A 12,148-nucleotide genomic window follows, 5' to 3' on the forward strand; every position below is an offset into this window, starting at 1 on the left:
TTCTGTTCTACTGACATTCTTTGCTTTTGACATCAAAGATTATATATAATCTATGTTTGACATGACACTTTTTGCTTTGGCGGGAAACGAAACGGACAAAAGTAAAAACGTTGTTCAGAGCTCTGGGAACTTTGCTCGTATTTCGTCTGCTATTTTCAGATAGATATTCGAAATGGTAAACGAAACGCCGAAGAAACATTACGTTATTAAAAGAAGTATGTTTATGTGCCTAGATATAATGTGATTCAACAAGGTACATTTTTTTTTAGATGGCAAGCAGGAAGAAGTTCATCTTGACAAGATCACTTCTAGAATTGAAAAGTTATGTTATGGCTTAAACAAGGATTATGTAGAACCTGTAGGTTTGCTTATTTGCTCAAGTATAGATTTTTAATTGATCCTACGAATTATTTAGGTTAATATTACACTCAAAGTGGTTCGTGGTCTCTACCATGGGGTGACTACTGTTGAACTGGATACTTTAGCTGCAGAAACTGCTGCTATGATGACTACAGATCATCCAGACTATGGAATATTAGCTGCCAGAATTGCTGTTTCCAACTTACATAAAGAAACTAAGAAAAATTTCAGTGGTATGAATTATATTTTCTGGTGCTGTTTAAACTAACTCCTGCCAATGCTAACAAAAGGTGCACCTGCTAACAACCACAGCTGATAATCTTCTTTCTACACATTCTCTAATTTTTGTAATATACTCACTTTCACATCATTTCCTTCTATTTAACATTCTCATGATAGTAAATATTTCTTGGGTAACCTGTTGGACCATGGATAAATTCCCAGATTGAAACAAAATAGTCCATATTAGTGGACTTTACATCATTTTGTTGTATAAAGCATCATAAGTTCAGTATGCGAGTCATCCAATTTGTTATTCTCCTTCAAAATGAATTTTGGCTACCTTGGTTGGTAAGGGGGATAATGCTGGTTTTGAAATTTTATAATTAAAACTCAAGAGTTGGCATCTGGGATCAATATATGGCCTCCTGAGAAAGCACCTAACGAGAATGGATGTAGCAGAAAAAGAGTGCAGTTTCTATGAGGAAAAAGAAGAAACTACCACACACCTATTGACGGAAAGCCTTGCCACTGCTAGCCAATGTAAAAAATGCTTTGGTCAAGAAGCTTGTGGATGAGAGAAAATTATCTTCTTGAAGCCATCCCAGATACGGAAGGGCAAATTGTAGGCTATGTGATAGGGATAACAGCCTTTTGGGAGACACAATAGACCTTAAGGTCCCAGTGCAATGAGACCCCCTTTCAAATCTACAATTTACAATCCTTATATACAGAAACTTGAAGTGCTCTAGCTAAGTTGGCCAAAAAGGGTAGGAGGCTCACACAATAGTAAGGTGTGCAATGAGCAAGCTCTAATCAATGGGGATTTTTGAATTTCTCCATAGCCAAAGTTCAATTTTATGTGTGAAAAAGTTTCGACCACCTTTGAACTATGTATTTGCAATAAGGGTTTTCATGTAGATTCAGAAAAACTTATTAAACAATCATCCCCATGATCATATTTTCTCCAAGATTTTTGGGGATGAAATGAAGAAATTTGATGATAAAATGGCTATAGCTAATCACAGATTTTGGATGTTATTGATTTATTGAAGGGATTTAAAAAGCAGGATGAAGCAGTAGTCTAGTTCCATTTAGGTGGTTAACTATTTCTTTTACTACCAAACCGGACAGACGTCCTGATGTTTAAATTGACGCAATTTTAAATTTCGAAATTGAAATTTTGAGTTTAGTGTACCAGTACTTTTAATTGAAAGGTTCTTTTAACGTCGCCTATCGATGCGTACATGCAATTTTTGAGAATCGGAAATCAAAATTTATGTTTTGATATGCGAAAAAATGTAGGGCTTTTACTGAACTCAACAAGATTGAAATTTCATCAGGCTTTTGGGATACCATCCTTTGGTTACAGTGACTATATACCCTATAGACATATATATGGGGGGTATATAGTCACTGTACCTTTGGTTTGACTTCAATGCCACCTACCGGGCTCGTTTGTTATATAAATTATCGGGTGCCTTTCCTCAAGATGAAAATTTCATAAAACTCATGCCGTTTAAAGCCCGTTTGTAACAGCCGAAAATTCTCCGGAGAATTCTCTACAGAATTGTGGCAAGAAAACGGCACAAATTATTTTGTATGCAACTGAACAGTGAATTCTATCGAAAGTAGCAGGGAATTACAGGTGCACGAGTAAATTCCATAGACCTATAAAACACATGGACGCGCCCTTTCAGTGAGTTTCAATAGCAACGAGTGCGGCCAACATGAGATGTAGCTAGTATGGGCATTGTATAAAGACAAGGTCTTTATACAATGGTAAGATGATATTAATTTCCGAGCTATATTTGTATATTGGCGCCCGTTAGAGATAAAAACAAGTACCTATAATAGAATATAAAATAATGAACGAATATTAGTATCATTTAGATTGCGTTTAATGATCCTATTAGAACTAAAGAGCACAATTTTTGCTTTCGGCAACTATTCATCGGAAAATACAACAGATAAGTTCATGAAAAGTTTGTGAATAAATTGATTTGAATAAAAACAATTGAGCATATTTTTAGCCAACACAATATTCTGATTTCTTGTTGGTTCAATATCTAAAAAATATTTCATTGCTCAATATTGATCAAAAGGTTGAAAAATAGACATTACAATCAGCATACTAATTTTCTCTTCTAATCTCAAGTGCTTCTTGAGTATTATTTTAGCTAGATGAGAAAAGAATTGACATACATTTATTGATTTGAAATGAATAATTCAACTATGATATAATAAATCGATTAATACAATTAAGTTACTATATCTGTGAAATTTCACTTTATCTGTCTTTTCAACTCATTTCGTACTATTAATTGCACTCTACGAGGACACCATTATTACTTTCATAATAGAAAAAGGATACGACATTCAAAGTTGATCTAAAATTGATGAAAAAATTCTGAAAATTTCGATAAATACAAAGTGCAAACGAATGTTTTGCCCATACTAGCTCTATCTTATTTCGGCCGCACCCCCTCTCTCTCTACGCCGTGTCCATGTGTTTAATATGTCTATGGTAAATTCTCTAGAGAATTTCCGGCTGTTGCAAAGGGGCTTAAGAAAAACATCTTATTAATCGACTTCAAAGTCTGTACTTGGCTGGGTTGATTTTGAATTTAAACCACCCTGGGCCTAACCCACACACAAAAGTTTCATCAAAATCGTCCCAGCTAAATTTCATAGAAATTGCCTGTTGTCCGAAAAGATGTCTAACTCGAATGTAACGATGTCTAGCGTGCTCAATTGTAAATATAAACAATCCAGGGTCTCGCCAAAAACCACACATTTAGAGCTCGACTACAGCTCCATCTACCTGGCTCAATTATTAATCTGAACCATCCGGGGCCTCACCCACACCCACTAACAAAATTTCATGAAAATCGACCCTGCCGTTTACGAGGAGTATAGTGAGAAACAAGCTTACGCGCTTGTCCATCTTCATAATCCTTACAGTTATTCATCCAACAGCTGTTTGAATAATGAACAGAAATATGGAAGAGTAGGTGCTGACCATGGTTTAGGTCTTACTTGACCTTGAAATGGAACGAATTGATGGTTCAATTCAACAGTTTGCAAGAACCTCAAATTGCAGGGTCGAGAGGGACACCGGAAACGTTCGAATTAATGGCAGTAACCGTCGCCCCGGTCATCGGATTCATAAAGTGGGTAACGCCTTCATAGCTTAAGGCAGGTGGATGATAAACGGAATAAATTCATCCATTGATATGAAAATCAACAAATGTCATGATCTAAATCGAACTAGCTAACCAAACCATGCACAACTTGAACGAGTCCCAAATCCTACACTTCCTTCTGTTTCTAGCCATGTGCAGCAGAAGCATCGATTTTTTTTTGCAAAATGATTAAATGGTCAACAATTGCCAACAATAATCGGTACGTATATTGTGGCGCAGTCGGTAAAGAAAGTAAACAAATACAACATTTACTTATCGTCAACTTACTTTACAAATATGGGGTACTGCACTGCCTACTAACACCCTCGCCTATCCCCGTGTTAGCCGTCTAAACCGTCAATTCAGTCATGGCGTGGAAACTGATGGCATTGTAAATTTGACTTGATTTTCTTGAGTCCATATCGTTGTCAAAGCTTGACTTGCTAACGTCCAGTTTCATAATCGAATTAAACGTCACTTTAAGCTTAAAGCTTTCTTTAATGTCATTTTTAGTAGGGTTAAAGGAAGCTTTAAAATTAAAGCGACTTTAGGTTTGATTATGAAACCGGCCGTAACTGTATTATATATCTGTGGATTGGATAAATCATCTAGTATTTTATTGTATAGTTTATTTGTTACTGAATTGATTAAAACTAGGTTTTATTATGTACTTATATACTATCAGTAGTCGCTTCTGCTTCATAAAATGTGCACAGTAGTTTTTATTAAAAAAAAAAGATTTCTTGAGTTGAAATTGTATCCTATTAATTTTTGCAGAGGTCGTAGAAGATTTATACAACATGATCAATGAGAAAACTGGAAGAAAAACGCCGATGATTTCTGATTTCCATTATAAGATCATCATGGAAAACGCGGACCGTTTGAATGCAGCTATAAAACACGAAAGAGATTTCAACTATAACTATTTCGGTTTTAAAACTTTGGAAAGATCGTATCTTTTGAAGATCAACCGTAAGATTGTTGAAAGACCTCAGCATATGCTGATGAGAGTTGGTGTTGGAATTCACGGCGCTGATATTGATAAAGCCATCGAAACATACAATTTGTTGTCAGAGAGATATTTCACACATGCCAGTCCAACTTTATATGCTGCTGCTACTCCTAAGCCGCAATTGTCGTCTTGTTTCCTTTTGATGATGCCTGAAGATAGTATTGAGGGAATTTTCAGTTGCATTACTAAATGCGCTTATATCTCTAAGTCTGCTGGAGGAATAGGGGTAAACATACATAATATCAGAGCCAAAGGAACCTATATTGCTGGAACGAATGGGGTCTCAAACGGACTTGTACCAATGTTGAGAGTTTTCAACAATACGGCCCATTATGTTGACCAAGGCGGCAATAAGAGGCCAGGTGCTTTCGCCATCTATCTTGAACCGTGGCACGCAGATATTTTCGAATTTTTGCAACTTAAGAAAAACACTGGCAAGGATGAAGTTCGTGCCAGAGATCTCTTCTATGCCCTCTGGATTCCCGACCTTTTTATGAGAAGGGTTGAAAGTAACGGAAAATGGTCCTTGATGTGTCCACACTTGTGTCCTGGACTATCAGATTGCTGGGGTGACAAATTTGACAAACTTTACGAGTCGTATGAGGCACAAGGAAAATTCGTTCGTCAAGTTGACGCACAGAAATTGTGGCATGCTATAATCACATCGCAAGTTGAAACTGGAACACCTTATATGCTGTATAAAGATGCGTGTAACAAAAAGAGCAACCAACAGAATCTAGGAACTATCAAGAGTAGCAACTTGTGTACAGAAATTGTAGAATACACATCACCTGATGAAATTGCTGTTTGCAATTTGGCGTCTATCGCAGTGAATATGTTTGTAGACAAAGAAAAGAAAGAATATGATTTTCAGAGACTTAGGGAGGTTACTAAAGTTGTAACTAAAAATCTGAATAAAATTATAGATATCAATTACTATCCAGTGCCGGAAGCTAAGAATTCAAATCTCAGACATAGACCTATTGGGATTGGGATTCAAGGGTTAGCTGATGCTTTCATTTTGATGAGAATACCTTTTGATAGTCCAGAAGCTCTTTTATTGAATCAGCAAATATTCGAAACTCTGTATTATGGAGCATTAGAAGCAAGTTGTGAATTAGCACAAGTTGAAGGTACTTATTCGTCATATGAAGGATGCCCAGTTAGTAAAGGAATACTTCAGTATGATATGTGGAATGTAACGCCAACTAAACTTTGGGACTGGTCAGTACTTAAGGAAAAGATAGCCAAACACGGAGTACGAAACTCCCTCCTCCTGGCGCCAATGCCAACCGCTTCAACCGCCCAAATCTTAGGAAATAACGAATCCTTCGAACCCTACACATCGAATATTTACACCCGTAGAGTACTCTCAGGCGAATTCCAAGTAGTAAACCATCATTTATTGAAAGATCTGACTGACCTTGGCCTCTGGGATGATATCATGAAGAACCAAATTATCGCCAATTGTGGTTCAATTCAAAATATTCCTACGATTCCAGATGAATTGAAAAGAATTTATAAGACTGTCTGGGAGATTTCACAAAAAGTTGTTTTGAACATGGCTGCTGATAGAGGGGCATTCATTGATCAGAGCCAGTCCCTTAATATTCACGTTGAGAAACCCACTTACGGAGTTTTGAGTTCAATTCACTTCTATGGGTGGAGGAAGGGATTGAAGACTGGAATGTATTATTTACGTACTAAACCAGCTGCAAGGCCAATCCAATTCACAGTAGATAAACAAAAACTTATGGTTAAGAATGACCAGCCAAAGGAACCAGCCAAGGCTACAAATGGCGAGAAGAAAAAGGATGTTGAGGAAGTGGTGGATAGTGATAAACAGACCGATGAGGAGTTGGCTAAGTTGGTTTGTTCACTGCAAAATCCAGGAGCTTGTGACATGTGTGGAGCCTAATTTATATTCTTGTTAAGATATTTCTAGCTATTAATATTATGTACAACATTTATTTAAGATTCATTATTCACTACATTTTTTGAATAAAATTTATGCAAAATTTGGTTTATTTGTTTTGAACACTTATGAAATATTTGAGGACATTGATGAGGAATTGGCAGATGGCGTAAATGGCTTATTATTTAGGGCAGAAACATACTTAGTTGACGCAGACCGACGCGACGTTATGTACGAAAATCTGTAGAACTGTTTTCCATGCCTTCAAAATTACGCGCAAACTGTAGATGGGTCCCCTATGCGCCTCTAGTGGACGCAGCTTCATGCACATGTTCTCCGATAGATTTATCCCTTTCGGTGCGACCCACCTAGTTGACACATGCCTGGAGAATTAACAAGGTCTTTCACACACTGCTAAAATATTGTCTCCCAAAAGTTGGGGATATTTCCGGTGAAAACGGAAGTAGAGTTATAACAAAAACTATAGCTTCAAATGCGTTATTAGTCATTGTATATACAGGGTGATTTCAAAGGTGAAGCTTTTTTCTGACAGAAGGGAGAACTCATCAAAATAAGTCGTTTCACCGAAAATTGTCTAAATAAAATATCCAAGATGGCTGAGCTACAACCCCTAGGTTGCTTTCACAACCTTACTCTGAGTAAGCTTTGATTACTCGAAGCGTTCACAAACGTACTTTTAGTTCCTCAGAGTATGCTCTCTGAGCATGGCCATACTCTTACTCTACTCTCGGAGTAAGTTTGTGAACGCAACCCTAGAAGTTCGACAAAGTTTCAATGAATTTCAAGTACGGACTGTGGAAGGTGACTCTGGCTTCGGAAAAGCGAAACAAAACATAAACATATGGCTGTGCAATGAATGGTTCAGTACCAAGTTCATCGGATTAGATGCATCAGGTTACTTCTGAGAGAATCATAATTGTTGTATCGTGCACATTAGGGTGAGAAAAAAATGTAGAAAATCTAGGCAGTTTCTTGAAAGTGCTTATGTTAGTTATGTTGAAAAAGTGCTATGATGTTACCGCATTTCATCCCATTTTTACAACGATTGTTGGAATGTTCGAATAAGACGATTGTGATGCCCATTGTGAAAAAATTCGTGAATAATTTAGACGAATTTTATTGGTGAGATTTTGAAGTGATATTCTTTTTTTTCACACTTGTCCCAAGTCTCTTCTGTCAGTTGGTATCGGAATGAGCCACTTCATGAAATAGTGTAAGTTACCAAAAAATAATGAGAACAATTCGGCAATCCTAAGTTTCCATTTTCATAACAACGTAAATATCGAACGTGCCTATATCCTAAACGAAACCACATAGTCAAATCTATAAGTTTTTTTCATTGCTTTGCGATAATTCAGCTAACAAACGGTCAAGAATCGTATTAGGATCTATTTCAATAATCATTTTCAACTTTGTCATTTTGAAAGTTTTGTATAGGTGATTGTTGGTGAAATGCTTCATTTTGACCAGTTCCACCTTCTGTTAAAAAAAAGCCTCACCTTCAACCCATATATATATATTATTTTTTATACGAAGATAATCACTTAACCAGAAAATATGAAAAACCTGTTAGTTAATAATATTTATTAGATAAAATATCAACAGCATTCCTTCATAAACTATAAATAACATGAATACACTAAGAAATCAAAGAAACTTTGTAAATCTTCAAACAATAGATTTGATGCCTCTTTAATAGTATAAGATTACGAAGTTGTACACTCTGATGTAAAATCGAATGATCTCTCATCATCTTCATCTTCATCATCATCTTCCTCCTCATTAGTATCATTCATATCTTCATCATTCGTATCATTCATGTCCTCATCATTATCGCTACCACTGCTCAAACCCAAATCATCAGGGCCAAAATTCATTCCTCTTAGTTCTCTCTAGAAAAAGAGCCATTTTAGTTCTTGCAAGTTATCAAGTTGGAATATAAATTTTACCCTAAGTGTTCTACTACTTCTCCTAAGGTGTTGCCATAACATCCAGAGGACAGGTGCATCCGAGGCCAATCCTAAACTAGAAAACCTATTTTTTTTGTTTGTCTTTACAATTTCCGGTAATTTCTCTAATGATGGTTCAGTCTCACATGAAGGCACCCAAACTTTGACGTCCCAATCCAGTCCACTAGTACATATGTATGGAAGTTTTGGATGGGGCTCCAAACAGTTCACCTAAAATGTGATATTTATTATTTACATACAGGGCTATCATAATAATCAGAGCGTTAGACGTTTCAAGGCTTTTTGTTAAACTTACTGTGATCACAAAATTAAATTCAAAAAGTTACTTACAACACCACTATCATCTCCAAGCATGCATTGTACGATAGCTTCCGTATTCTTCTCCCAGAAAAAGATATTTCCACAGTCGGAACCACTGACAATAAATTCCGATTTTGGGCCAAAGAAATTAACCCCTTTGATTGTAGCACCATTCTTGTGTCCTTCATATTTATGAACATATTCGCCTGGTATAGATTCTGAATTGAAAAGATAGATGTCTCCATCATTATAAGAGGCTAGAATTTCATCCCCATTGTAATTATACATGGCTGACGTTATGTGGAGGCCACTAAGGTATGGACTTGGTTCCTGAAAGTTGGGATCATAATAAGTGGCCTGATACTTGTTGTGGACACTTTGCGTTAAACACCCTGTATACTGGATATCTGTATACTTACGCTTTTGAAAGGATTATAGATATGAAGTGGTGTAGATGATTTTCTTTGATCATAAACCCTAACTTTAATATCTTGTCCCCCAACACAAAATTCATGTGTTCTAAGAGGATGTCCGTGAATGCTATACAATGGTACTGGTTTATTATCCCTCTTTACAGTAGTTATGCTGTGAAAAGAATTCAATAAAGTGAGACACAGCACACAAAACCCAAAATTCGTATTGAACATTTTGTCTATAGACCAATCGGCAATTCAGCTGAGAAATTCACTTACTGATCTGATTTAGTCTTCCTTACGTCATGGCTAAGGACATAACCATCTTCCCCAGCACTCAATATGATATGAGGTTGATCTGGCAACACTGCCAGCTTGTGACAAGCAGATTTATGACTACCAATTTTTCTGTTTTCTCTAACACCACCCTCCCTTGATAATCGAGCCACTCTAACCTGTGACCAAAAACACCTAACTCAGTTTCTTATGAGCAGACGGAGTTACTCAAATATATATAACTTGTTAGCTGGTATAGGCCATGTCGGTATATATTTGTGTATTGGTATTATTATTATCATATTGGTCATGCAATCTTCATGTTTCGATCTCCCGACAAAAAATGCGATTAAATCCAGTAAAAACCTTGAAAGACGCGAAAATAATGGTCTTTTTAATCGTGAATGTCTTTTCAAAAGCATATACTTGGTATTAACTTCATTTAATACTTCATTGTATTACATTAAGTTGAAAGAATCTCGTAAATTCTATGGTTTCTTCTGCTCAATTGAAATTGTGAATAATGCCCCATGTTTTGAAAGTTCATTCTTAGTAAAAAAGGAAAACTTTAGTCAGCAAAGAAACTCGTCAAGTTGCCACATATGCCAAAAGTAAAATTCAACTTTGTGCGAACAAAAATTGCATACAACTCTTTCAATTTTTCCTGATTTTCTGATATTTTCCCTATTCATCATGACAGATAGAGGGGTGACATTAGAAATGTCGTTCCACCATCGATACAAAGCTCTATTATTTGGATTTGAAACTATATTTGCAACATTTCATGTCGGGATTCTCAGAATTTCCAAGATATCTTTCCAAAAAATATTTTGAGGTTAATATGACAGCCAACAATGTTTTGTAGTGCGTGCTTTCAAAATGCTTGATTGGGGAATCAACACTTTAATGACCGATCAATTTAATTTGTTTTCAATAGATAATTCATTAATCGGCATTCTTCAAATTGAATTATGACCCACATACTCCCATTTAATGAAAACAGATAGCTACTTCAATATATTAAAGAATGAAAAAGTTTCAGATTTTATTCTGGAAATCAAGTGACCTATCAAAGTTTTGATCAGGCAATCAAAAATTTGTTTAGAATAATTAAACATCATACCTGTCCATCTCTTGAGCAGGTGGCAATATGTAAATCACCACACAAATGTAAAAATTTGCTTTGGAAGACGTTCGATAGATGCTTTGTTTTATATTTCAATAGACATTTTCCTACTTTCCAGTCCCACACCACCACAAACAAATCATCGGAACCGCTTGCTAAGAGAGATCCATCTGGATAAAAGTTCAAGCTATTAACACAGCCAAAATGTTCCTCTAGTTTATACATCAGCTCTAAGCGTTGAACACTATGCAAGGAACCATAACACTGGTTCCTGAATAACTCAGCACTATGTAACTTCGAACTGTAGCCAAGCTGGCGTTTGATAACTTCAGGCACTACATACCTAGAAGTTCATTAAAATCAATTGATTTCCAATATTTTATTCTATGTTAATCCATAGACTTTACTTACCATGTATGTTTTGGTTTTGTCTTCTTCAAAACTGGTGGTTCTTCAGCCTCAGAGTCTGTGTCTGTTTCTCGAATTACAGTGGATGTACTTTCTGGACTTGAAGAATATTCAACAAAAGATAAATTTGATTCTGTGTTATTTTCTTCCTCTGACACAGCTTCATCTTCACCACTAAAACAAGAACTATAAAGCTGGAACTTGATTACTTAGTATTACAATACAAAAAAGTGGATGGAAAATCTTATGCATCCAATAGAACAACAATGGAATAGCTGACTACCTTTCGTTGGCACTTGCACTGGAATCCTCTCTATTGGTGTTCCGATAGTTTCTATTCCTATAACTTTTTGTTCTGGTTCTGTGGCTAGGGGAACTATCCCCATTACTGGTACTTGCACTAGCAGTGTTGTCCTGCTCAGTACTATTGGATGTTCCTTCACCAGAATTCAAGTTGAACTGAATTTTTATACGTTTTGAATTTCTGTTTGGTTGAGTGTTATCGCAATCATCTTTGCTGTCTGTGTCATTATCTGACATATTTTCTTCCATTTTTCACACACTTATTCTAAAAATATAAAGATATGCGTATAACTATTAGGACGTTTCCTTGAAGCAACCCTAAAGTGGTACAGTTTAAATTAAAAATAAACTGGAATCTATAGCAACATACTGTTTGAATCACAGTAAATTCATCATCACCTGTTTTTTCTCAAGTTTTCAATAGATGTTTACTACTTTCTTTCGATTTTGACAAGTATGATGACAAATTCGTTTTATCTGTGAGCAAAATAAACACAGAAGCATTACATTAATTTAAATTTTTCACCGAACATTACACATTCTTTCGTACAAAGATTATAGACTCTATAATCTCTACTCTACTCTATAATCTTTGCTTTCGTATATTTTTTTCTCTATTTTTGATTCGTAAACGATTCAT

At 35.9% G+C, this 12,148-nt stretch overlaps 2 protein-coding genes across 5 annotated transcripts; one reads left to right on the plus strand and one right to left on the minus strand.

The window, feature by feature from the left end:
- The first annotated feature begins 61 nt into the window (after positions 1-61).
- LOC123309600 (ribonucleoside-diphosphate reductase large subunit) lies at positions 62-6,794 on the plus strand. Its single transcript, XM_044892789.1, has 4 exons — positions 62-215; positions 270-358; positions 416-593; positions 4,542-6,794. The coding sequence occupies exons 1-4, from the start codon at positions 173-175 to the stop codon at positions 6,692-6,694; spliced, it is 2,463 nt and encodes an 820-aa protein (XP_044748724.1). The 5' UTR covers positions 62-172; the 3' UTR covers positions 6,695-6,794.
- A 1,487-nt stretch (positions 6,795-8,281) lies between these two features.
- LOC123309205 (DDB1- and CUL4-associated factor 8) lies at positions 8,282-12,052 on the minus strand. Of its 4 annotated transcripts, none has more exons than XM_044892190.1 (9): positions 11,908-12,052; positions 11,489-11,773; positions 11,209-11,379; positions 10,795-11,140; positions 9,675-9,850; positions 9,402-9,567; positions 9,013-9,312; positions 8,662-8,892; positions 8,282-8,604 (listed from the first exon to the last, which is right to left on the minus strand). In XM_044892190.1, the coding sequence occupies exons 2-9, from the start codon at positions 11,755-11,757 to the stop codon at positions 8,419-8,421; spliced, it is 1,845 nt and encodes a 614-aa protein (XP_044748125.1). In that variant the 5' UTR covers positions 11,758-11,773; positions 11,908-12,052; the 3' UTR covers positions 8,282-8,418. The 4 variants fall into 4 exon arrangements, with proteins under 4 accessions (XP_044748125.1, XP_044748126.1, XP_044748127.1 ...); XM_044892191.1 differs by having other exon boundaries at positions 11,879-11,999; XM_044892192.1 differs by having other exon boundaries at positions 11,489-11,826; positions 11,879-11,970.
- Between the last annotated feature and the right edge of the window lie 96 nt (positions 12,053-12,148).

The sequence above is a fragment of the Coccinella septempunctata genome, chromosome 3, assembly GCF_907165205.1.
Source record: "Coccinella septempunctata chromosome 3, icCocSept1.1, whole genome shotgun sequence".
NCBI classification, from domain to species: domain Eukaryota; kingdom Metazoa; phylum Arthropoda; class Insecta; order Coleoptera; family Coccinellidae; genus Coccinella; species Coccinella septempunctata.

What these genes read in the sequence shown, in the direction of transcription:
- LOC123309600 (XM_044892789.1), top strand. Translation starts at nt 173, where the DNA reads ATGGTAAACGAAACGCCGAAGAAACATTACGTTATTAAAAGAA. An exon ending in ACATTACGTTATTAAAAGAA is followed by an intron (nt 216 to 269) that starts GTATGTTTATGT and finishes ATTTTTTTTTAG; the next exon opens with ATGGCAAGCAGGAAGAAGTT. An exon ending in ACAAGGATTATGTAGAACCT is followed by an intron (nt 359 to 415) that starts GTAGGTTTGCTT and finishes CGAATTATTTAG; the next exon opens with GTTAATATTACACTCAAAGT.
- LOC123309205 (XM_044892190.1), bottom strand. Translation starts at nt 11,757, where the DNA reads ATGGAAGAAAATATGTCAGATAATGACACAGACAGCAAAGATGATTGC. An exon ending in AGGAAGACTAAATCAGATCA is followed by an intron (nt 9,568 to 9,674) that starts GTAAGTGAATTT and finishes TTCTTTTCACAG; the next exon opens with CATAACTACTGTAAAGAGGG. An exon ending in GAAGTAGTAGAACACTTAGG is followed by an intron (nt 8,605 to 8,661) that starts GTAAAATTTATA and finishes CTCTTTTTCTAG; the next exon opens with AGAGAACTAAGAGGAATGAA.